Source organism: Empidonax traillii, unplaced genomic scaffold (assembly GCF_003031625.1).
Source record: "Empidonax traillii isolate 1590-97213 ecotype Southwest subspecies unplaced genomic scaffold, ASM303162v1 scaffold702:size1046427, whole genome shotgun sequence".
Taxonomy (NCBI): domain Eukaryota; kingdom Metazoa; phylum Chordata; class Aves; order Passeriformes; family Tyrannidae; genus Empidonax; species Empidonax traillii.
In genome coordinates, this window is record NW_020955895.1 from 873,096 (window position 1) to 900,178 (window position 27,083).

General features: G+C 35.1%; 1 protein-coding gene across 6 annotated transcripts in view; it reads left to right on the forward strand.

Annotated features, from left to right (window-relative positions):
* The window catches only part of LRP1B (LDL receptor related protein 1B), a 671,639-nt gene that overhangs the window by 572,360 nt on the left and 72,196 nt on the right, over positions 1-27,083 (forward strand). For all 6 annotated transcript variants that reach the window (XM_027900055.1, XM_027900058.1, XM_027900056.1 and 3 more), the window contains exons 59-66: positions 688-887; positions 12,620-12,808; positions 13,627-13,775; positions 16,813-16,906; positions 18,030-18,146; positions 18,309-18,428; positions 21,135-21,254; positions 26,863-26,979. In XM_027900055.1, coding sequence (XP_027755856.1) covers positions 688-887; positions 12,620-12,808; positions 13,627-13,775; positions 16,813-16,906; positions 18,030-18,146; positions 18,309-18,428; positions 21,135-21,254; positions 26,863-26,979 — 1,106 coding nt within the window. The remainder of the gene's footprint in view (positions 1-687; positions 888-12,619; positions 12,809-13,626; positions 13,776-16,812; positions 16,907-18,029; positions 18,147-18,308; positions 18,429-21,134; positions 21,255-26,862; positions 26,980-27,083) is intronic.

Below are 27,083 nucleotides of genomic sequence, written 5' to 3' on the forward strand. Positions count from 1 at the left end.
ATCCATGTACTAAACAATAGGACTTTTTTCTTTCTTTGTGACAATTGTGCTCTGCATTGTGGTTAAATGGCATATTGAGGAGAAAATTGCTACTCAGCTTTTCAACAGCCTTTCTCAGTGTTTCACCCATTTTTAAGCCCTCTGTGTGAGAAACTGTTCTAATGTTCTGGCACTAGTACTTCTCAAAGCAATATAATTTAATTACATGACAAGTATCTTTTTGTTATATGTGTCAAAAAAAAAAAAAAAAAGGAAGTGTAATGCCATATTTCTGATGAACTTAGTAGTGATGCCATTTATGAAAGATCTGAGATTCACAAAGTCCAATTGGGGTGATACTTCCAAGTACCACCCAAAGGTATCAAGACCGAGCAATTTAAATGCACTTTTTTATTAGTCCATAACTAATTTAATAAAATCACACCTAACATGAAGACTCTCCTATTCAAACCCTTTACTTTTAGCGCACTTATTTACAGACAGATCTAGAAGTTGGGTGGGAAGGGACATCCAGTTGGAAGGATCATCCAGTTCCAAGCCCTCTGCCATGGGCAGGGATGCCATTCACTAGATCACGTTGCTCAGGCCCCCATCCAACCCACCGAACATTTCCAGGGATGGGGCATCCACAACCTCTCTGGTCAAATATTTACTGTTATTATTCAGCAGTTGTGCTTTGTTTTGCAGGTACTTATACTGGATTGATTGCTGTGAGTACCCTCACATTGGCCGTGTTGGGATGGATGGATCCAGGCAAACCGTTATCATAGAAACACAGATATCCAGACCTATGGCTCTTACAATAGATTATGTCAACCACAGGCTGTATTGGGCTGATGAAAATCATATTGAGTTTTCTGACATGGATGGATCTCACAGACATAAAGGTTGGTCACAATTTGTTGGTTTTTTTTTTTTTTAATTTTTGATAATTTTCAAATCAAAGGTGCCTTCTGTGTTGTGCTTAATTACATAAAAACTGTCCTTTAAAAAATATTTTTGCAACATTTTTTGAGACGTTATGTTCCTTTTATCAATATTTTTAAAATTTCTTTTTGTTTTTCCTCTCTGTTATAAATGTGAATAGTTTTTAAATATGCAATAATACGTGCCTGTGGAAAAAAATGTCAGAAACTCTAGGAACAGATTAAGCAATCTGAGGTAACCCTGTCAGTTTTATACCCTGGCACATATTCATGTGTTCTCCATCAAGATACAGAGCGAAACTTGGCTGTTAAAAGTAGAAGGGATATAGCCTGTGTGCAGTGTATCAGAATGTGGCTTAAATCAACCTTTTCTCCAGCCTCAGAAAGACTGGACATGCCCATTAGTCTGCTCAGCATAAGACCAGTATTGCAAAACTAATTTGGGGCTTTCATAGTAGATGGGTGAAATAATAACTTCTGAAATACTTATGTAATTAAGTAATCTTTATCCCTGTGTTTTGCTCCTCACCTGACATATAATTAAAAAGCTCTTGTCATTTATCTATAAAGTATTCTAAAAAAAAAAAAAAAAGTTTTACACTATGATGAATAGTTCTCATATTCCAAATTGTATAATTAAAGATCTTTCATTTTAATTCAAATATATGAAGTAATATAACTCTACTGAGTTTTTCTTGGGGTTTCTTTTCGAGAAGAAACTGTTACCTGAGCTCCCTTCCACAAGCTTTGCCCAAACCTCAGAACTGCTGCTATGCTGGTGAAACTTCATGGATTTGTGCCTTTTTAGGCTTTTATCTGCTACTGGGTAACAGGTTTTCTCCAAACCAGAGTATATGAAATAACTATTTTTTGATTGAAGCTTAGCTGTGAAATAAAAATAAAAATAAAAAAAAAAAAAAAAAAAAAAAAAAAAAAAAAAAAAAAAAAAAAAAAAAAAAAAAAAAAAAAAAAAAAAAAAAAAAAAAAAAAAAAAAAAAAAAAAAAAAAAAAAAAGCAAAACAACCAGTTTTCTGGCCCTAATATTTGTGAATAATAAGTCATAAATTCATCAAGAATAATTCACTGACAGTTATTTGAGATGGTAGATTGGAGAGAGTATAGCAGCAGCTATGAGAGCTGTAAACAGTTCCATTAATCTCAGTATTAACTTTCACGTTTTTCATGGCAAAGTCTGGTCAGTCATAACCTACTCACCTGAGCAGCACTGGCTCAGACATATCCCCAGGTGCCAGCTGGATTCCTCCTGACTGTGTTTTTCTGACAGATGAAGCAAAGCTCCATACTCCTCTTCATGTTATTCCCTGTGCTGCTATCCTGCTATTTTTTTTAACTCATGCAATTATCTTCTTACTCTTACTTCTGGATCTTTCAAAGGAAAGAGGTGAATAAGAGCCAATGTGTCTCTCAGCCCTAATCTGACTTCTGTGGCCAAACCTTTCTCAGTCTTCTCTTTCAACCTGAAAGTTTCAGAATTTGCCTTTTTCAGAAAATCCCATCCTGTCACTAAATTCTGATTATTTTCAAAATTCCAGTCATGCTGTCTTTGGTGTCCACTGCCTCACTCTCTAACCTGTGGGTTTGTCTTGCCCAGGTGGTAAAAATCAGTTTCAACTGCTTTGTATTCACAGAATTAATGTCTTACCCTGAGGATGTGTGACCCTAGAGAGGAAGGAAATTTGACACAATACCACAGCAAATTTATCCAAGTGTGGTACCAGTGAGATATGTGAGGCAAGCTCCAAAAGTGATAGTGACTTTGTGGAAACCTGGTATCACGCTACTTTTGAGGGCATGTCTGTTTTAAGTCCAGATGGTGTATAAATATTCAAGCCATAAGAAACACGATTTGGGAAAAACATCCTGAAGTATTTAAATGAAGTGGGAGCAAGATTTTCTCCTTCACTGATCAGTATGAGATTGGAAGGGACCTCAAGGATCATTTGCTCCAACTTTTTTTGGCAAAAGCACAGTCCAGATGAGATGGCCCAGCACCCTGTCCAACTGCATCTTAAAAGTCCCCAGTGTTGGGTAATCCACCCTTTCCCTGGGGAGAATCTTCCAGTGCCTGATTATTCTCACTGTGAAAAACGTTCCCTTTGTGTCCATTCGGAGTCTTTCCAGGAGAAACTTGTTCCTGTCACCCTTTGCTTTTTCCATGTGGCCCTTTGTAAAAAGGGAGTCTCCTCTTTTTTGTAGCCACCTTTTAAATGCAGGAACATGGTGATGAGGTCTCCCCTCAGCCTTCTGTTCCCAAGGATGGACAAATCCAGTTCTCTCAGCCTTTCCTCACATGGCAGCTTCCCAGGCCTTGGATCATCTCTGTGGCCTTTCTCTGGATCCTTTCCAACCCACCCACATCTAATGCCATTTTTTTATTTTCAGTTGTCAGGAGTTTCACTCAAAATTTGATTAACAAACCAAAATCAAGTTGTAGAAAAGTTTCTGTGGATTTAACAAATAAGTCATAGAATTCTTGGTGTCTGAAACAGATGCAGCATTCCTGTGGGTTGTCCGAATGGAGCTTTGGGAGATTTGCAATGATCAATTTGTCTTTAATCAGATTCTGATCCCTCCCTCCCCTCTTCTCCTCAACCAATTACCAAATAGATGTTTACTGTCTTCATGTTTCAGTACAAGACTAGAAATATTTTGGAAGATGAAATTTAACCATTATATATTAATTATCTTAATAAGGGAAACTCAGGGAAGTTCAGTGGTGGGTGTTTAGGAGAAGTAAAAATGTGATCCCCTCTAGCTTTCTGATATCTGTAATCTGTGTTGATAAACACTTCAATGAGACAGATTAGGTTTATATCTTGTGATAACTGTTTTTCTTGAAGATATACTGTTAACATGGATGTCATGGTCTATTTTTCTTTGTCATTTTGAGACTCTTTGCATTATCAGAATTGATAAAGGATGGTTAGTTTATTCTAACCTATGTATTTTCAAGTGGAAAAGTGTAAAGGCACAGATACTGGGACCATAAAAAACATGCTCATGGAGCAGAGAAAAAAGTCTGAATGAGAATGATGATGCAATCTGAACTGCTAGTTATGGCAAACTAAGTATTTTTCCCCTTTTTCTGTGACCTTTGAGGGTAAGGCTAGCTTGCTGTAAGTTTTTATTTTCCTGAGAATATGATTTCTGGATCTTAAATTACCTGCTACAGAATGTATCAGAAAATGCCACAGAGATTTCACAAAAAACAGCAAATAAGTACCTTGTAGGATGATTGGATTTTGTATTTTTAAGAGATGTTTTGGTATGAGAGTGCAATGTTCTGTGCTCCCCATTAGGTACTTGAGGACAAACCCAACAATCTTAGGCTAATTACTGACATGCTGTATGTGAAACCAAGGAGTGTTTATTCCATACAGTGGGAGTTGATATGTATTTAGTGTTAACACCTTTTTTCCACTAGTTTTTTAAGGTTTTTTTTTTCTTATAAACCTTAAAGCTTTTTCAGGAGAAAAGAACATCTGCTGCTTTTCTCCTGTAAAGTTCCTCTGCATTTCAACAGAGAAATGGGCTTTTATAATTACCAAGAGAGTCCTGGTAAGAACTTTGAAAACATGCTAACTAGGCCAGAAATCTTAGAGTACTTGGGAGCTCTTCTTGGTGCTGGGGGCAGCAATGACCTTGCTTAGCTATTTGAAGTTTAGTGCTTGGTTATGTAAACTTTCTTTAGAGCTTAGCCAATTCAGCACTGCAGCATTCACAAATGTTATGCTCTGTAAATGATTAAGCAGGTATTGAAGCACTAATCTGGTTAAGCACTAAGCTGGTTTACTTATGTGTGCTTTTTAAAAAAAAAAAAAAAAAAAAAAAAGAAAAAAACAGTATTTAAGAATTTGTCAGACTTAGCTGCTTTTGGTTCTCACTGCCCAGAGGAGATGCAGGCTTCACAATTCCCCAGGTATCTGGTTGCTTCATGCAGGTTTTCCTATCCTTCAGAGCTCTTAAACCCCAGAGCTGCCTACCATTTCCACATTTCACTTTGAAGATGAGTATTTCAGTATAATGAAACTGTAAAAGGGAAATCTAAAAGTCCGGTTTAGGAAGTACAGAAGCTTCTCTGAGCTGAGATTAGTCCTTGAACTGTGTCAGGTTCTTTACTGCTTTATACTGTAAAAACAAAGGTTGAGCACTTCATTGCTTCATTTGACAGGGGCACGAAAATGAAGCAATGAAAAAGTGTTGAGCTTTAAATAAATCAGGTATTCATAAATTACTTCTTTAGCTGTAATGTAGTTAAGAGAGCAACTTTCCTACAGTATCTCAATTTGGAAAAAATAAAACCCAACACATTTTCTTCAGAATTACCTTCTGTCTGAGTATTTGCAAACTGCAGAACTGATGGGTATATATGCAAGTTTTGAAGAATCAAGTCACAAGGGTTTTGGAGATTAAAATCTGTTTCAGTTTTAGCACCTGTAATTTGAAAAAAAAAAAAAAAAAACAAAACACTAATTGTAAGGGCTTTGTAGGTAAAAAGTGTTTAATTCTGAACTCAGCCACCAGGGTTTTATAAAAGGATAAATCCAGTTATTTATAAATTGTCCTAATGGAGAAGTAATCCTAAAGATTATAGAAACCAATTCCTTCCACATTTATGCTGGAAGTTTTCATAGCTCAACAACTTGAGAAGTCTGAAAAGAAGGTTTCTCACAGCAGATGAGAACTAGTTCTGATATGGAAACAATTTTGTCCCAACTTTTGAGGAGTCTATGGAATTAGTCATTGTAACCATATCTGACAGCACAAACTGTTAATTGCTACACCTCCACTGTTGCCTCCTAGATTGAGTTTTCCTAATTGTTCCAATAAAATTCTCCTATCCATATGCATGCCTACATCTGATCATTTTATTTTATTGTGTTCCTTCTCTTTTAAAGGATAATATTCAGGAAAAAAATACTCAAATTCACCTGTATTAAAGGCAATTCACACAGTTACATTACTCTAAGGTTCCACAGTCTCCAGTTTCTGGAGCCCTGTTTGTGAAGATTGGAACCAGGTTGGTTTCTGTGCATTCCACTGTTCTTGTGCCAATATGTCCAAACTGGATTAGATGACAAACTTCTGAAAATAGGTTTTCTCCATGCTCATTAAAAACTTAGCAGAGATCACTCTAAATTTCCATATGAATTTCCACATGTGCCAACCACAAGTTTTAAAGGATTGGCATTAGTTTCTATGCAGTTGTTCCTGTCAGAGGGGAACAGAGAACCTAAACCACAAATTTCCTGTTTTCTCTCTGTTCATATCAACACAATCAAAAATGGGAGGGTTTTGAGGAAGGAAGATAGAATGTTGAACAGCTCCTGTAGTTACAGAAGATAAATGAGATAAACCAAAGGGGCTTAGCAGTTTATGTGTCATATCTGGATGATGGCAGGAGAGGGAAAAATAAAGGAAGGAAGAGCTTGGATGTGAGTGAGGATGAGTATAGAAACCAGCAGCAAGGCACAAGTCTAAAGTGAGGGGCTGGGAGGCATGTAAATAATCTCTATAAATCTGAAAAATAATTAAAGAACCTTTGAGTCTCATTAGCACACTGAGTAGTTTTAGTCAAATAGTGACTTGTATATGTTTGAGAATAATTTAATCACTGCTCTGTACTGCCATGGAGTTACTGGAATATAAACAACTGCTCACAGTGAATTTAAAAAGGTAATAAAACATTTTAAAGTGGGACAATAAAATATTTCAGTCCTAGTTTTGATCAACTGGTTTTATATGCAGATTTTGGAAAATTTATGCATCTCTTCTCGTGGTGTCACTATATGTAATAAAGTTTAATACATTAGTGCCTTAAGATCTTTAGATTGAAGACTAAATTCCTTGTTTCTTTTGTGATAGTTTTGGGACTTATAGAAATTTTTTGTGTGAGTTTATTATACTGAAATATTCTGTTTTCACTGCTTCAGTTACATTTTTGACTGGCAAAATGTCCTAACATTTAATGCTAGGACCTGTATCTACCATACTTTGCCTAATATGGATGTGTGATACATATATATTAAACTGGCAGAAATAAATGTAAATTGAAACTTACAGAAATAAATGCACATCTTCTTGTTAAAGATAGGAGTAATACCCTCCTAAAAGTATATTTTTAATTTATTTTTATGTGAAACATAGCTTCAATTACTGGACTTTATCTAAATATTCTATGAATATTTTTACCTTGTTCGTTGAGTTTGACAGGTTTGTGTTTTGTTTTTTTTTTTTAAGTATCAATTTCATAAAAGTAATAGTGATTATAAAATGCCTCATCTTTAAAAAACAACATTTTAATGTAACATACTTAAATTTAATTACATGTGTCAAAATTATGTACTTTGTCACAAGCTTAATAGAGATAATCTTATTGTCATTATTCATTATTAATTTTATGGACTAAGCACTTCAAATTCTTTATCAAAAGGAACAAACATCAGGAGAAAGTACTAAAAGGAAATAAAAAAGTATTGACTGTGTCTCAAAGAGGTTACAAGTTGAATATAAAATGAGACAGAAACAGTTAACAGGGGAGTTCACATGCAAAGAGGGCTGTATGGGCCAGTAACTGCAGCAGAGAAGATCAACCATTTCCAAGTTTATTTGGATTTGTAGATTTAATTGCTATTTTCTTGTTAAGTGTTGTTCTTCCTTGATGCAATTTGTCTTAGTACTTCCTAGGACTTTACCACTGGTTCCATTTAGATCAAGATGTCAGCAAGCTTTTTAATCTCTATTTTGTTGCAGTTCAGAAAATCAAGTTTCAGAGAGTGGAACTGAGAATGATGTAGCCTGGTTTTTCAGGTTTGATCACCATTTTGAATTTTCTGCCTTTGGGTGCCAGAATTCTTAATCAGAAACTTCTTTAATACCACAGAAAGGTAGAAGGTCATTTAAAATTTTGCTTAACAACAATTAATTGCAATTTAGCAATTGCTTACCAGCCCTGGAACTCTAGCTGGGCGAATGCAGTTTTGGTAGGATTGTACCAGGAATCTTTCACCCCTTTTATTCCTGTCGTTTTGGCAAGAGGACACAGCAAGGTTGCAATCCATGTTTTTTTTTGGAAGGGGAAGGGATACATCTCTTTCTAGCTTGGAAGTGATCAATCATCTTCAACTTGGACACGAGATGACCACTAAAGAAAATCCAACCCTGATGGACTTGAAAGAGCACAGATATTTTTGTTTGCGTTTTTTTGGTTAGAAGTAGTTAACCTTTGTTCTTTCTATAAAGACCTTTTTCTTGGTACATTTATTTTACTACCTGAAAACAAGACCCTTTTTAATTATTATTTATGTTAGAGTATTTATTTTTATTTTGGAAATACCTGAGTTTCAGTAAGAGCTGAGGAGAGCTGGGCTTCACTTCTGTATGGCTTCTTCAGTAAGCATATTTTGCAGCTAAGAAATCACAGATGAAATGATTTTTCACTCCTGAAATCAAAGGAACGTTTTTTTATGTTAAGTGAAGATTATGCTTGTGCTTAGAAAATATAACAGAAACAGAGTTCACGCAAGAGAAAAGTAAACATTTGTATCACAAATATGACTTACATCCTATGAATTTATATTCTTGGATCAAAATTCATACAAAATGCAGGAGAGAGAGACATATATTTTAAGTCTGTCATGTTTCTCATGTGTCTACACAATCATGTTGCCTCCTGGGGCTGCTTTTCTCTTAAGTTCATACAGCACTTTATCTCCCTTTATTATGTTATCTATTGTCATTTTTATTTCTGTTCAACTATCTAATAATTTTTATTTCCCACTGCTTCTGATCTGTTCAAGCCTTGTCTTTTTTTCCCTTTTATTACCTGTCTGCATTTCTTCCTCTTATTTTCTGCAGCTTTCTGAAAGGCTTGTGCATTCCTTCTCCTTTCTACCTCCTCCTTCTGATCCCATTTTTCACCTGCTTGTTTTTGCAAGCACTCTTTGGGATTAGCATTCAGTGTAAAGGGAATCCACGATTTATGGGTAAAATTAAACACAGAGAATTAGATGACAGCAGAAGGCCTGTTAGAAAAAGAAGGGTTTGCAAGGGATTTGCTCATGTCTGGTAGGAGGAGGCTGCGGTGGGGAAGGGAATCACAAAAGTAAACTTCAGGAGCAATTTTTTAATCATAAGTTACATGGGATGCTGATCTTGCATTTCCATGGGTTTTGTCCCTGATAATTGTTAAGTTGCTGAATATTGTGATTTTTTTTAAACAAATAAGTAATGCAGGGTCTAAAAATCAAAGTATCAGTTTTAATTAATGAGATTGTGTTGGTGCCACAAAATATAGCATCTTTTTTCCACATACATGATACATAATGTGTGCTGCAGTGTATGAAAACTGGTATCTGTGTCCTGAGATGCACTATTTTGTATCACTTTCATAGAGGTCCACAGGGTGACATTCTCATGAGAAACATTAAAAGAAAAACCGAAACTATTGAATACTTAGATAATTCTAGAAATTATGTAATGCTGGATGCAATTCCCATAGCTCTGGTTATAATATGACTATTTCAACTCTTCACGAATTTGCTGGTGGAGATCTGACCCTTATGTTGATGTAATGTAATTTTTGTCTTTAACAGAATATATTGCTTTCTTGCTAATGGATTTTCAAGCAGACATCTTGATTAAATGTTTTGAAATAGGTGATGCAGGGGAAGCAGAGGTACTTAGCAGTTATGACTAACCCGTCTTTACTTTCAATTTGCACAAACCAGTCAGTTTTCACAGTGCTTGCCAAAGAAAGAGGAGCAATTAGTCTTGCTTTCCTCTTTAAAACTGTGATTCACACCACAAAGTGTGTTATAGGGTTAGTAATTAGTACTGCAACGTATAACCGATGTATGTAATTTATGAAGAGGTAGATCAGTAATGCAGTTGAGGCTCTCTGGAAGTTAAAGGAAAGACTGAAGGAAGGAAGTGGGTATTTTTCCTGGTACATACATTTATAAAAAATCAATAGCTGCCACTGCCTGAAATTTTGGAAAGCTTGAGACACTCATATCCTCAAAGAATAAAGAGCATGAGAAACTATTTTACTGTTTCATCAGAAAATAAGATATAAAATTACCTCTGTTTTGTGGTTTTGTTTTTTTTTTTTTGGTCATTCAGAGTTGATGGGAACTGTAGATACTGTACCCTATTACATGTCAATGGTTCTGATGTTCCCTTGGTTATAATGTGCCAAAAGTAAAAGAAAAAACATATTCAGCTATGACAGAACTATTACTTAAACAGTAAAGTAAATCAGAATTGGCTGCCACTGAATGGCTGCTTTCAGAAATTTCTCTTAGTCTTTACAGGTGTAACTAATGCAAGAAAATTCATCGAGTTTTATAGTGAGCTTAGAAGAAATTTTACAAGTTTTTCATATTATGTAATTATTAATTCTTATTTTATAAAAAAATATTTTTATTGTCATCTTAGAATTTTTATAAGAAATATTTATGTCCAGTTGTACTGTATTATTTTCTGTGTTCTATTTCAAGTAGATTTTATTTGCATTTATTTATTTGTATTATTTTTTAACCTAGTCTATTCATTGCTTTCTTAACTGATTTTTTTCCAATAACTTTCTCTAAGTTTCATAGTCACAATAGGATCTACAGAGCTTTATAGCTTTAAATATTGCAAACTTCTGAAAGAATTTTGGTCAAGCTTGTGCTGATTGTGATCTAATGAAAAGTTAATGCAGGAGCCCATTAAACTTACAAAGTTATTCAGAAATAAGAAATAGTGGCAGGACAAACTGCAGTGTGAATCTGCATTTAAACCATTCATGGTTTCAACTTCTTGCCTCTATGTGGTAATAATGGGAAATCCAGTTTTTAGAAAAAAATATACTCTCTCATACTTCTTTTAAAACAATTAAAAAGCAGAAAGTATACTTCTTGCATTGTTTCTGATACGGTAGTCTTGTTTTCAAGATGATTAAAAGATTTAGGCTTTTAAACCTGGTTTTTACAGGCTTGGCTTGTTTACGAAAGGAAAGAAAAATGTACTTGATCCAATGAACAGTGGTTTGAAACGCAGTCCTCTAACTGCAGTATTTAATATTTTATGCCACACACTTAGCTTAGCTTCCCTATTAGCAAGGTGTGATGAGGCAATCCAGGCAGTGCATGTTAGTCTCATCAATCTTCTCATAAGGCTCATAATTTATAAGAACAAATATTTTTCCAGAACTCAAGCAAAAATAAAATAATTAGTTGAGGGTTTCCCTCGGAGTAGCAGTTTCTCTTTCTGCTGTTCCTGCCTGCTTCTCTATCAGCCTCATTTGTTATTTCTCGTTGGAAACTTTTCACAATGGGATTCTACGAATAACAAATTATACAAGCTTTTTTGGAGGGTACTGTCATGTGTGAGGAGCCATGGGAAAGTTGCCTACGTATTGAGTGCCAAAAATAATTTCATTACCCTTTGACTGATTTCTCAGAAATGTTATGAAACTCTTTCAAAGAATATCGTATTGTAATTTCTGTATGAGAGCTGTGGTACATGGAGGTAATTAAGAAGGGAAAACAATTTCAGGTCTAAGAGGCAAGGTCCCCTTGACCAGAAGGCAACATACCCTACACTGGAGTTCACTACTGGGACAACTATTGGATATGAAATTGAATTTGCTTAGTTGTCATTCCATATCCTCGGTGTTTGTCATCAGGTTTCAGTGAGCTATGAAATATTCCAACTGGAATTTGAGATTGGCCAACTCTATTTAATCACTTTCCAGGTAAAAATATGAAGAAAACAAGGTAAAGGTATAAAGGATGTGGTGCTTAAAAGTAACAGTCATCTGCTCTTTGCCTTTTCATCTCTATCAGTAATTAGAGTGGCTCAGCAACAAAAGGTTATAATTTAAAAATTAATTGTTGTGATCAGGCATTCTTCTGTGGCATTTATGATTACAGCTATATATGTTGAAAGAAAAAAAAGGTGGAGCTCAATTACTGTTACCAAGAATAAATAGTTCAAGATTAAAGAGTATACAGCAGGATGAAGGATGCTCCAAAACTTTTTCTACCTTTTGTCCTTCCATAATTTTTTCAGTGGTCTGGGGTTATAATTTTGTGATACTGTAACAATGGACTATCAGCATGAATTTGTGTAATTTTTTAAAAATTGCATGGCTAGTGAAGTTAGGAATAAACAATAAGCCCTCTTACTACTATGTTTATTTTAGTGGAAATTTTAGTTTTCCTGACAATTTTGTCAGTATATTTTGATGAAATAAAACACTATGAATTATCTTAAAGGGTGTTAGAGCATCAGGAAAGGTAAATGTTATGTTTTGGATGTTTTATAATAACTTTTACTCCACTAAAAGTGCAAATTGATATTGGCTTATGCAAATATTATGTTGTGTATTTCTTGAAAGTTTAACATGTCTTTTAGTTTAAGATCTGGTGGTGATTTTTGTTAACTGAAATGCTTTCATTTCCTTAAACGCTGACTGGGCCAAGTAATTCCAAGCAAGCAGAGTTTGTGCTCCAACCATCTTTATTGTAACTGGCAACAAAGAACCCTCTGGGCTTGGTGTATTGTCATGACAATAATTCTCAAGACATTATACAGCAGTTGTATCTGTCAGCCCATGCAGTATGGAATATTTTAACTGGCAGCCTTCCAAGAGTGAACATTAATGTTAGCACCTCTTCTTCTAGTCCCTAATCAAGATATTCCAGGGGTGATTGCACTAACGTTGTTTGAAGACTACATCTACTGGACAGACGGGAAAACCAAATCGCTCAGCCGTGCCCACAAAACCTCTGGATCGGACAGGCTGTCACTGATTAACTCATGGCACACCATAACAGACATCCAGGTGTATCATTCTTACAGGCAACCTGACGGTAATTATTCTGTCTTTGCTTTCCAAACAGCGCATTGTTGTATTTAACTCAGTAGCCAGGTGCTGAGTAGTGGAAGCTTGTTTATGTGCAGCGATTGTTTTTATTTCTGTTTTGTTTCAAATCGTGGAAGTCTTCAAATTAACATTTTTAAAATAAAATCTGTGATTATGTTGTAAGCATATCTAATATTAAATTCAAGTGATATATCTTGTTCAGTGGTGAGATAGCAATTTGGGTGCTTACAAGCTGACCCAAGTACTGACTGGAAGTACAGAACTGTTTAGTTGCGTTATAGTACAAGCTACCAGGTTTTAAGAGGGGAACATGGAGTGACAAGAACTTTTAACCTTATACTTTGAAAAGCAAGATAGTGTTAATAATGCAATATATATTCTAACAGCATATTGCTGTTTAGAAACTTGTTAGACTGAGGGAATGTTAGACAATGTGGGTGGTATGTCTGATTTCCTGATGTCCCTTATTTGAATTGTAACTGAATACAACTTGGCACTTGACCTAGATAAGCTAATTTTTTCTCACATTATTAAAAAAAAAAAAAATTTAAAAAAAAAAGTTGCTTTTTTTTGTCCTCTCATTCGTTCAGTGTTGAACCTACACCCATTTAATAATATAATTTTTGCATGCAACAGAGAATAGCTTAAAGGCAAAAGGAAGAGTTTCCCTCTATGGGTTTTTGATTTGAGACATTCCATTGTAAAGATAGCATGGGTACTACATCTTTCTTCCTCTATAAAGCAGATACCCTGGGGTGCACTGAAATAATGGGCTCTGATATTATTTTCCTACTCTGTCCACAGTGTCTAAACACGTGTGTACACTAAACAATGGTGGTTGCAGTCACTTGTGCCTTCTGGCCCCCGACAAGATGTACACGTGTGCCTGTCCCACCAACTTCTACCTGGCTGCTGATAACAAGACGTGTCTGTCGAACTGCACGGCCAGTCAGGTGCGTGGGGAGAGGGGGACAAGGGGAGCAGGGGTTGTATTTTGCGGTCATTACCCTTGTTTTGAAATAATCAATGCTGGTGGCCATGAAATGTGGAAGTATCACTCAAAGCAGCTGAAGGCTGGGTGAACTTAAAGAACTTTGTCTTCAAGGCTGTTAGGGGAAAATAGACTTGCAAATGCCTCTTTTTCCAGAGAACGCAGAACTTGTTGGCTTTCGAACATCGATGTTTCTACCAGTCACTAGAACAAATACAGCTGCTAAACCCATAAAAATTGCCTTGAAGGAAACATTTGTATGGAATATAAAAATACAAAGTGTATATAACAACGATTTCGGAGGATCCATGCCTGAGTGAACTTGATATTAATGATATTAATGAAAGATAACAAGCTCAGTCCAGTTTAATAGGTAACATAGCTACATAGGCAAATTATAGATTTGCATTTAAAACAAACTAGTAGATAAAATGGGAATGGTGAAATATATAATTAAATAGCAATTGCATCAATTTCATGAAGTGTATTCCCCAGTACTTGAAATAAATATTTATGCCTTTTTTCTCAAAATATAGGGTAGATAAGTAAAACTAATTGATTTCTTATAAGAGAATCACTTTGATAGAAGCCTTTGGGCTATTCTACCCAGATAATTAATTGGTTGACACATGGTCTTTAAAATATTTTAGTAATCTACTTTTCCAGTAGTTCACTTTCATTAGATGTAAGCTACTGACCTCTTACACTCTTCTACATCATGATGTATGATAATGATTTTCATCATTAAGGAAAGAGTTTTACTTGTATTTTTTTGGGGAATGGTGTTCATCTTAATAAATGATGCACCATTTAATTCGAGTAATATTGTTATTTATGAAACCTCCCTGCTTTCTTCTCCTTTTGCCTTATGGTGGTGTGATTTTATGATGTTCATGGTATCTTTTCTGTTAATATTGTCTTTTTGTTACTTCCCATTAAGAAATGAGCAGGAGGGAAAAAGGTGTAAGACACTTGAAAATAAGGAGTTTCTTACCTATTTTTCTCTTGTATTTAGCTTCTTAAATTTTTTTGGTTAAAAGACAAGTCACTCTTTTTTTTTTTTAATATATTTTCTTTAAATGACACTGGAAGCTTATTCCACAGTGAATTTATTTGCGAACATTTGATTGAATGGCTCTATTCCTGTCTAAATAATTCATTGGTCATCTGAATTGAAGAATTGCATCACATCTTGGATCCTTCAGGAGCAATATTTTATCACTTGTGGATTCCACAGGACGGAGAGCAGAGTTAAATAGAAGCAGCAGCTCCAGACAGACAGTTTACACTGTGCATTATTTGTCATTTTCTTGCACTTTTGAAATCTTTTACTGTTTGATAATTCATCAGTCTGATGGCATAAGATATAGAGTTCAGAAGCGAAAATACATTTTGCTCCATAAGATTTTCAGATGATGATGTCAAATCAGAGCTGGTCTTATGATGTAATTGCTCATGACAATATAACCACTGTTAGTTGTTTCTGATGAAAAGGAGTTGGATGGTCACTACACTGGTCTTGCACATCTACAGACCATCCTGTGATGGCTATCTGACATGAGAAATTGTTTAATGCAAACCACATCAGACTCTAGAACACCAAAACTCCAACCATTTGAGTCCCATGTGACTCTTCTCCCTGATTTTACAGGATATCTGGCTCCTCAGTTTGGAAGGGAATGCAAGTATTTTCATATAACAGCATCTAAGAGCTAGTACTCATTTCCTGGAAATAACTTCATAATGTCATTTTAACAGCCTGAAGTCCACTGTGGTGAGCAGAGCAAGGCTGGCACCTTAAACCAATGAAGCATCAGGAAGACTGTGCTAGAAAGCAAAAAATACTAAGAATGAGAATTGTTTGAGTTTCTGTTTGTCCCCTACATTTGTTGTCCCCTTTCTACTGAAGCTCCCCTGAGCTGTGTAACCTGTGCTGGGCAGTTTATAGTTTAAAACAGCTGCCTTTCAACCCAGCCTGTTACAGGACACGTCCCTCAAGGTGGTACAAGAATGCTGTAGCTCCAACTAGAGGTCCTACTACATAAATGCCCTTGAAACCCTAATTTTTCTTGGCAGAAAGGATTAAACTGACCCAATGCACTGAAGATAATGTGCCTTTTAAATACGGATTTATTGAATAATCAATTATTTTTTAAATGTGAAGAAACTGGAAAAAATACTGCTGAGTCACAGAAACTGAGATGTCTTGCACTTTTAAACCTGTTGGTTTCCTTCCTTTCAGACACCAGGTAGGAAAACCAACATATCTTAGAAGTTTCTGATAATCTTCTCAGGTTTTTCTCCCAAGCATCAGCCACTCAGATTTTAGGTTTAGCCCTAGAAGTTTTATCAAGTAATTTCTACTCTTGGTTTTGTTTACATTCCAATTTCAGTCAGAACGAAGGTACAGTGTCACTTGAGTACAGAATAAAGGCACTGCCAGAGTCTTACAAAGGATTTTTCTTTTTTTTTTTTTTTTTTTTTCTAGAGATATTCTATCTTTTTGAAAGTCTGGAAGGCCTGATATCTGGTTTGCTTATTTAATTCAAACAATACAAGCAATACCATACACAATGCTGCATGTTAAGGCCTTTTTGTAACTGTGGGTGTTTGGGTTTATCTGGAAAAATGATACTGTCTGTTTCAGCAATCTACAACAACTGAGAACTGAAGTGCTTGCTTTGAATAAGATCTTAAAGGAAGAAAACATAAAGTGCAACAAAATGCAGTGAGTGGTTTCTATTGGGGCATTGTAAGGCAGTGTGGAAGCATCACTGAAACTACAGTTACTTGTATTAGTGGAATCTTCAGTGCAAAACACCTCCAAGAAAAGACCATTTAAAATACAGTTTTGTAAAGTTAACAGCCAGAATTCATTAATGGACCAGGGACTTAAGCGCAGTGAATCTAATTTTCATAAATTACAATTTCTATTTATAAGTAAATAAATAAATGTTCGTATGTAAGCCTTTTTTTCCCTCCTCTCCTTCCTCTTGCAGTTCCGTTGCAAAACTGATAAGTGCATCCCGTTCTGGTGGAAGTGTGACACTGTGGATGACTGTGGGGATGGCTCCGACGAGCCCCCGGAATGCCGTAAGTGCATCCTGAATTTGGAGCCCAGTTTTATCAGCAGGGGCCAAATCAAAGATAATGCATTATAGATGTTAGGAAGAGGATTATTTTTGAACACTGCTGTTTACCAGCAGTGTTTTCTGTTCCTTGGTTTCTGTCAAAATTAAAAAGGGCCCAGGCTCTTCTTTGTCAGCCTGTAAAAGGTTATCACTAACTCACGTATACAGAGTCTTTCAAATTCTTCGGAAAATCACACGTCGTTTTTCTCTTTTAAACCTTTACTTAATCCCAGTGACAAGTAAACCACAGAATATTCTGAGTTGGAAGGGACTCACAAGAAGTATCGAGTCCAACTTGTAAGTAAATGGCCCATACAGGGATCAAACCCACAACTTTGGTATTATTATCACCATGCTCTAACCAACTGAGCTAATCTCAGTTTAGGTTTTGCTAAAGATTTTTATTTCCTAGCTGTGTTCTGAGGTTGCAGAATTTCTTATATAAATACCAAATTCTACTGGGTTTATTTTTGTAGGTAATAACAACTTGGAATTCTAACCTCGTTTGCTTGTGTTTCATTCCAATTTTAGAAGTTTAGATACATATTAGTACTATTTACTGCAGTTTTCTGAGTAAGTTTTCACTTGTTCCCTTAAGCTTATCTAAAACATGCTCTACTATGTATTCTACAATCTTCCAATTAATTAACAGTTAATTTGATTTTTTTGTATTGAAATCCCTCACCCCTGTTTTTACAATTTTATAATTCTCTTTTCCTGCTACAGAGGCCTCTGAAGCAAACTTCAGCTTATTAACATTCTACATAAGATTCCATTTTGAGCTATACTTTGTTTATAAAAAATATTGCTGCAGAGGTTCACAATTGCTCATTGATTCAAATGACAACAACCAGGAGAAGTGTTAGGCCTTTCTTGGGAAATAGAATTAGAGTTGGGATAGTGAGTATCTTAAAAACAATAATATTGTCACTATATAAGTCACTAATATATACTCAGATTGAGATTATATGAGCAAATATGAAAGTTTAAAGGTTCTTTTGATTAGTTCATAGAGGCAGAACAGCACTATTGATGCTTTACTCATCCCTCTGAAAGTATTCATAAGCAGTTTCCTTTTTTCTCAGCTGAATTTCGATGTCAGCCAGGACGTTTTCAGTGTGGAACTGGACTTTGTGCCCTTCCCGCCTTTATCTGTGATGGAGAGAATGACTGTGGGGACAATTCTGATGAACTGAACTGTGGTAGGTGATGATATGCATTGTAGGCTACCCTGGTTTAAATGCTATGTTTTCCACTCTGTCGAGAAACAGTTTGTTTTTTTTTTTAATTTGCCTTTTAAGTTTTGAACCTTTTAATCTTTAACTTTTATATTTTTTTTAACTTGTTTTTCTTTTAATTTGCAGACACACATGTGTGTCTGTCAGGTCAGTTCAAGTGCACAAAAACTCAGAAGTGCATTCCAATAAACCTGAGATGCAATGGACAGGATGACTGTGGTGATGAAGAAGATGAAAGAGACTGTCGTAAGTAGCTGGTTTTAAACAAGGAACTGGAATAAAATATATAAAATACTGTAAATATCCTCTATAGAAAATAATTTTAGAACATGAAAACAAACGTCAGATTTGTAAAGACATTGCAAAGAAGAGGAGGGGGGTATAAACAATTTCAGGCATTTAATTGGGGTTTTGACTTAGGCTGAAACATCTGTTTTACTCTTAACCACCTCGCAAATGACTCATCCTTTTGAGCCTTTCATCTGCCATGCCTTGCAGCAATGCATTTCCATGGAAAAAGATAATTTTCAACATCTTTTGTTGGAAAAACTGTAGATCCATAGTTCCTTCTACATCCTTTCCCTTTGATTAAGTTTTTTACCTTTTCTGTTCCCTATCCCCTGGGAACTTCTTCATTAATTTGCCCACGTAACTGGATTTGCACTTGCTCAGCTTTTAATACAACTTTTCACAAGTTAATTTTCGCTCCATATTTTTTACATATAGGTAGAGAAAATGCTTTCAGGTTTAAAATGGAATCTATTGAATAGCTTGTGTCTTTGATCATTTGGTAATTAAGATGATGGGGCTGTCTTGAAATATAGCTGCTTCTTTCGCTCAGTTCATTACTCAGTTCTACTGCTGATTTAAGCTACTTATTCTGAATTAGCTTTCTCAAGGTTTGCATGGGCTGCATTTCTGCAAAGAACATCTCCTTAACCAAGGGACAGGTTGCTAAGGATATAAAGGCTTTGTTGATGGTCATGTTTAATGTCTGTCTTCCAGACAGCTCAGGAGAGATGTAGCCTCTTACAGATAATATTATATGTTGGTTTGCATTTTCTTTAAAAACTGGTTAAGTGGCATCAGATAAACTCCTGTGAAACGTTGGAGAGATTGATTTTTATCTTGGAAAGAACTGCACATGGTATATGGATGGTTCCCAAAACCTTGGGGTGTAGCTGGCAGAAGTTAAATCAGAGCAGCAGAGTCTGCAGCACAGCAGTGCTCAGGAACTCTGGGGTGGTCATGGCCAGGATCAGCAGTGACTGAGTTGGTAACATCCTGGGGATTAATAAGAACAGGACAGTCTGCTGTGACACAGAGCAAGCTTTTGAGCTGTCTGAAACTCAGCCATCAACCCACCTGCAAATACACAGTGGGTAGCAGGGGAGATTAATCATATACGTTTTTTTTATTTTTGTTGTGTCTTTCCTCGACTTTATTATCTTCTCTCTTAAGAAAGTTAAGTGTACTAAGTTTTTTTAATAAAACCTTGCTTGTGGCTTCTGAAAAATCTCCAAGTGCCTTTGGGGAGATTACAAAAAAGGGAGGTTTTAAGTAGGTTTACCACAGAGTTCATAACACTTGGGCTCCTTTCAGAAAATAAGTAACAGATGAGACTATCTCATTTGTTCTGATTTCACCAGACTAGGATCCATAAAATACACACCTTATTTTCAGCTCTGCCTCTGGGTTTTTTTTTTTTTTTTATTTATCAGTTGACTTTAAAAAGTCACATTTGATACTGAAGGCTTTCCATAAGTAAAACAGAGGTAATTATGAGATCTTCCTTGTAAAGGAATTTGAAATGTCCTGCTAAGGTGTACTAGATGAGAATTAAAATTATTTGTTCAAAGTATAGTTAGGAACTTATCCAATTTTATGGAAATGTGACACTGAAGGAAATAATACACCAACTTCTAGCATACCTAAAACTTTCATCTTGCCAAACACATGAAACAAGAATAATTGCATCAGGGAACAGATTGCTTTTCAACGGGACAGGAAAGTTTGTTAAAGAACTTACAGAGTTCCTTAGGTAAAAGTGAGACAAACATTCGTGTGGGAGAACATTATTAAGATTTAGATCCTGCTTTCTACCTACATTCAGATCAGCTTAGAATGATTTTGAGATTCTCACACATAGGCTTTTTTCTAAAGAAATCCTTATGCATCTGGTCACAAAGAGCTTACTCGCAGTCCAGTCTGGGAAGATGTCCTTTATTCATCTTGCTTCTGTATTCTCAGTTACAAAAGTTTAAGATATAGTAAGATCTGATGTATGTGCTTGTTAAAGAGTCCATCTACAATCACATGAGTGCACCCAGGATCTTTCCTGTTAACAAATATCTGTTCTAAGGTTAATGCTGCTTTAACTTAGAGCTTCCTTAAAAAATCAGTTGAAGTCAGCTGCATCTTTGAATCTTTATCTTGCTAAAAATCGTTCTGCTAAACTGATAAAGTGAAATATTTGTCACACTTTTCTCACCATTTACCCAGTTTACCAGAGAGCACAGAATTTCACCAAAATTTTACATAATTTTGATTCCTTTTTCGATCAAGGCATCCTGAGCTGCCTTAGCCTTTAAAATCGACTTACAGAATTGACAACTGGCCTTTTATGAAGTTGGAAAAAAAGAAGTCTTATCTGATTTTTGCTAAAGTGGTTTGATTGTATCAATGCTAAGTATATTTACTGTTAAAAGAATATCACAATACATACTTCATTATATTTGTCTTACCTTACTCTTACAGATAATAAAATATATAAAAATGACAAAATTATAAACACTATGAACCTGAATGCTGTTTTCTTATAGATGTTGAATAAATTATGCTAGAGGTATTTAATTTCTGAATTTTGAATTCTTTATATTTTTTTCTTTAAAACAAGTATTTTGAATATTAGTGGATATTTCTAGTTTTGATTTGGAATTCTTTCATTTGAAGCTGAAAACAGTTGTTCTCCAGACCATTTCCAGTGTAAAACAACAAAGCACTGCATTTCCAAACTATGGGTATGTGATGAAGACCCAGATTGTGCTGATGGATCAGATGAAGCCAACTGTGGTGAGTATGCCAGTGGTTTTGAATATGTTACTGTTGCTTGAATTTTTTTAAAAATAATATAGAATATTGTGACTTTCATAGGATATAATGACAGTCTTTATTTTTCTCACAGTGATATCCAGTTTCTGTCAGTTCAGTCTGTATTCTTTGTTGATGCTGAAGATAATAAATAGTGAAAATATAATTTGAATATTATTTGAAAAGCCTGTTAGTTAAAACTGGCTGTATAGAAGGGTCCAGAGCAGATTCCAACTTGACATGACCAACTTTTGTTTTACTGTGTGAGCTCCAGGGTGTTAGGTGCCTTAATACACCACTCCCCAAAGCTTTACATTCCCACAGGACTTCTCCAAGAACCTGTGACACTTATGGAACTTCTTTACTAAAATGTGATAGTTTGTGGAAGCAGATCCTCTGCAGAGAAGATCAAGGTTAGGATTGTACCATTACCAAACAAAGCCCTGGTTTATGTCAGATTTTACACAACATCCAGAACCACAGTGTTCTAACCCACTGAGGTATAGTAACAATTAACTATCACTTGGGGAAAAAAAGAGATCACACTTTATATTAGTAGTAGTAGTAGTTGTTGTTCTTACTCGTTGCTTGCATCATTTGAAAGTACTGAGTCAACTCTTTTTGTTGTAAATTAGAGAAAATAATAAATTTAAATATCTACCTGGGAAATGGATTGCAGATAATCAGAGGCAGAATGAGTGGACTAGTATTACTAGAAAATCACCGAATATGGATGTCAATGCAAGTCACACACTAATCATGAACAGAAAAACTTGCGAAATTTTCAAGACAGGTCTACAAAGGAAAATGTAGAAAAGTGTTCTGAGGTGGGACAGAACAAGACAAATGTTATGGGTCATACCAGTATCTCCCCATTACTCATCCACACATCAGTGAATGGTTTGATGGAACACATGAGTCTGGACAGGTTTATGCTATCTCTGGAACAACAGAGTATCAGAACTGCAGGCTGTAGTCAAGGACAAGGCACTGAGGAACAGCCAATTTTCCATGGATATCTTTCAAGCAATTGACAACAGCACATACATGAAAATGTTGGAGGCAGCAAATATGCCTGGAAAATGGAACTCTTCCTCAGCACTGAAAATCCAGGACCATCATTTGAATTGCCAAGATGGGGAAACTAAATCCTGTCAACCGTGGAGAAGTTACAATCCAAGAAATCAATTAGGCTTGAGGAAACAGTGGATGCAAAGGAGATGAACCTTTGCCATAGAGACACTTTATATCCTCTTCTGGGATATCATAGAACCAACCCTGGACTTCTCATCTTCTGATCCCCTTCATAGCTGCTTTCTCCTGCCCTGTTCCACATCATCTTCATCTCCAACAAGCTGGTTTTTTTCCTCTATTGACAACTTTCCAAGCTTCCAGACTGTGGATTCATATTCTGATTTACCCATCCAAGACCAACTCATACAACACAGTTTCAAAATAATTCATCTAATAATATCTTCAAGACATGAAACTTAAAAGTACGGAATAAAAATAACACTAATGCTGAACAGGAAAATTTGTATTTATAATAGCAAAGCAAACCAGTAGTGAAACTTCCCTGGGATACTCTTCCAGGCTCTAATAATTTGAGAATCAGAGATATCGTGAGTCATATATGTCTCTGCATGGACAAAACCTTCATGGGTTTAATTCTCTTTTTACCTTTGTAAAGCTTTCACAACATACTGTAGCAAAGTGTTCCACAGCTTAATCACACATCTCCCTGAAAAAACACCTACACTTTTATTTTTAATCTCCCAACTGCATATACTGCTCTTAGTTTTTCTGTTGAAAGAGACAGAGGAATTTATTTATATTCACAATTTTTGTGCCACACACAGTTGTGTACACATAGAACAGCTAAACCTTAAGAAGAATAGGGTGGTTTAATCACATTTTTAAGTTTTCCATATTTTTAGAATTTGAAATAAGTTTAAATGATCTTATTATGGTAGTAGTTTCAACAGTTTGGTCTTGAGCATTTTTTTTTTTTTAGTTAAAAATTGTTATTTCTGTGAACAAAATATGGTAGAATTAAATTCTAAAGCTACAAGCTGAGTATAAAAAAGATCTCCATATGTTGATGTAATACTAGCTTGTTATTGTTTAGGGTTCATTTTTAAAATGCTTACAAGGCACAACTTGTATTAAGGGTAGGGTTTTTTTGCTGGAGTGCTGCATAGCCATGTGTATTTTGCTTAGTCAACATCTGCTGCTGTGTGTTGTTGAAGATGTTGAGTAAATTTGCTAGAAGTAGTGTAAATGTATGTAGTTTTCCGTTGTTACTTTCCAACTCAGACAGTTGAAATAGAATTGGGAAATATGTGTTTATTAATGAGTGTATGGTGTTTTTTTGGTAAAAATCACAAAGTTAATTTGTGATTACTGTCCAGGCAATTAGAGAAAGCCATTTGATTATGCTAATCCTTGCTCTCAACTTTAGTATTTTACGTCAAATATGGACCATTTCAGGTAAAATCTGATGAAATCTGTGTGTGGTCTTGAAAAGTGATTATAATTTGCTTTAAAGGTTATGTGTATTTCAGGTTTTTATTAGCATGATGTGTCAACATTAATATGACTGCTTTCTACTTCCTCACTTTTTTAATATTAATTTTATATTAATTTTATTTTTAGCATTAGAAATCAAAGTAGGCTTTTTTCCTGATAATGAAGAATGTGTTCCTTGAGAAATTTGAAGGATGCATTATATGAACTTAAACTTCCTTTGGCAAGCTTATAATTTCCTATGTCCAGCATCGGTGACAGCCCACCACGCTCCAGAACAGCAAATCAAAGGGAATTTTCATTTTGGATTTTGTCCCTCTCAGGCACACACACACACAAATTCACAAACATAAAAATACACGGAATTAAAATCCCCAAATAGCAATGTAGTGCAGTTAGTGGCAAAATAGTGTTTTCGTTTGTAGGGGTTGATATTTGAATCAAAATGTTTTTAGGGTGCATGTGTTTTCTTTCAGGCTTGTTTTTTATTTTTCCCATTTAAGCCTTCATCCTGTCTTCTTCATACTCAGTTAGAATTATTTTTAAAGTAAAATCCTAGTTCAGTATACACTAAAGATGAACCTCAACAAAAAGATGAACCCCAACCAACCAGCAGCTACATCAGGTGATCACACAAATTTCTGAAGAAGGACCTTTGCCTGTTACAGTACATCAGTGGATCTCTTAATAATAATTTGAAGAGAGAAATGTGAAAACTGAGTAATCAATATGTAATTCTTTGCCTTTGTACCACTCTTATCTGAACTTTCACATTTTAAGGTCACATTTTATCAAAAAAGAGGAAGCAATTTAGAGCTGAAGACAGCAGTGAAAAAATGTATGTGGGCCCATGTGTGCTTTGAATTGTTCCACAATTCAAAAAAATTAAGGTCTTGCACTCTTTCCTCTGAGTTGAGTCAATCCATCATTCTTAAAGATGAAATAATTGTTATCCAACTTACCCAAATCTTTCTCTTTCTTTTTATTATATCCTATCTCTCGTAGCCCAGCATTTTCCTTAGTTTTCATTAATGTGAAGGAAATCTGATTTGTAATACAATGTCAATTGTAAGCTGCTATAAGAGATCAGAGGAAGAATAAAGCTTTCAGATTTGTGAAGAGGAGAGAACCTTACAAACACAAAAAATATTTTGTATTAAAAGTATAATTAAATATTCCTTTGTGTTTGGTAGAAATATAATAAGAAGGGAAAGATTAATATTCAAATCCTAATCATAGGGTTAAGCTACAGTTGGATAAATTAAAAAAAATATAACCATTTTTCACATGTGTAAAGAGGCAATGCTAGAAACTGGATTTAGCATCCTTGAGAACTAGATAATTCCTTTTGAAGAGTAAGAAAATATATATTATATGTTCTCTTCGTTCTAGCAGGTAACTGAAATGAAGGGGTGTCATCTTTGTATTCTGTGTATTACTGATTAGATCTTGGTATTTCTATTGAATCTGGAAGGATAAATAGAATATTTATATGGTACTGTGATAATACCTGTCATTAGTATTTCAAACACATTTTGTGGACAAACATATTATTGGGAGACTGTAGACTTTACTAGAAGTACTTTAATAAATACAGGATGGATTGTGGGTTTGTAACTTTATCTTTTGTAGAGCAACTGAGACAAAAACAAGTCTGTCATACATTTGAAGGCACTTTTTTGTTTTGTAATATTAAATATTTTTAGTTGCTTGCCAGCACAAGTTTTTGAAAAACTGTGATCAAAATATCATAGACTGTAACCTTGAGAAACATCATAGGAAAAAATATTTTGGGAGAAAACGTCTTACAATCATCATATTGGCAGAGAATAAGGAGCAAACACAAAAGGCAGTGTTGTAACGACCAGATTTTTGACTGTACACAACTGAGCTGCAACACCATTTACCTCCACCTTCTTGATATTCAGATGTAGTTTTGATTTATCACTGTAATTCCAGAATCACACCTAGAACAACAGAATAAAAACAACAGTTTGGTTCATGATATCAATTCTAATCCTTCTAATTTGTCATGCTTTCCATTTCACAAGCAGAAAAAGTAGGTTGATTTAAGCTGCTGTTTCAGTCCCCTTTAATTCTGTCAGTTTTTGGAACTCACTGAGTTGCCATGAGAGCAGTATGGAGCTGAACTGACACGCTGTGACACAGCTGAACGGAAATTTAAAAAATTTCTATTGAAATATCACAGTGACATGTAATTTTAAATATGTCATTGAGGCTTCTACAAAGCAAACTGGTTTTTTTTTTTTTTCCAGCAAAAATGTCACTGATAACTTTTTAATTTACTTCATTTCATCTCAGTCCTTAGAAGTTGAACAAATTATTCAAGAATTACTCACAAAAAACACAGAGGCAGCTCCTTCCTCCTGGAGGAGTTCAGGATGTTCCTGTATCTCCAGGAGACTTTGCTTCCAATGCTTCTCTGCATTGAAAATTTACATCCTGAAGAAAATTATGCTCAGTTTAGCAGTGTAGGCTTTGTAATGTTTTACCTTGTATGAGTACAATTTCAATCCTGTACATCAGCAAGTGAACATGTAAACCAAAGTGGAAAGTTTTCTGTCAGGTATGATCAGTCTTAAATTATTATATGCAAGAATAACTTTTGAGAAATACACGTTTTGTACATTTTTCAAATCAATATTCTTGTGGTTTACTGTGATCTGATCTTTTATAAAGCAATCTTACAGAGAAATTCAAGGAAAAGTTAATGGAGTTTTTGAGATTCAGTGCAATAATTACCTCTCTTTGAACTAATTTGTCATCCCTTCTGAAGTTTGTATTTTTAACTGTAAATAACAGGTTATACAGTGCATATTTTAATTTTATCAAATTTGAGAGCATATGTATTTTGGTATAAATAAATAGAAACTTAAAGAATGTGTAATGAGAAAGAAATTATTCCTGAAAGTAACGTTTCAAATGATAACACGATCTCTCCTTCTTAAATGTATCCAGCAATATTGTCATGCCTTTAATAGAAGTCTTTCCCATTTTGACTCCTTGTTTGCAATGCTGTAAATATTATTCACCTTAATTACAGATAAAAAAACCTGTGGGCCTCATGAGTTCCAGTGCAAAAACAACAACTGCATTCCAGACCACTGGAGATGTGACAGCCAGAATGATTGTGGAGATAATTCTGATGAAGAAAACTGTAGTAAGTAACTTTTACCTTAGTCCACGTTATGAGAAACAGAGTTAGTTCAGCAAAGTGTAAGGGGAAACTTGTGAATTTTGATGGAATACACGTGCATATTTTCA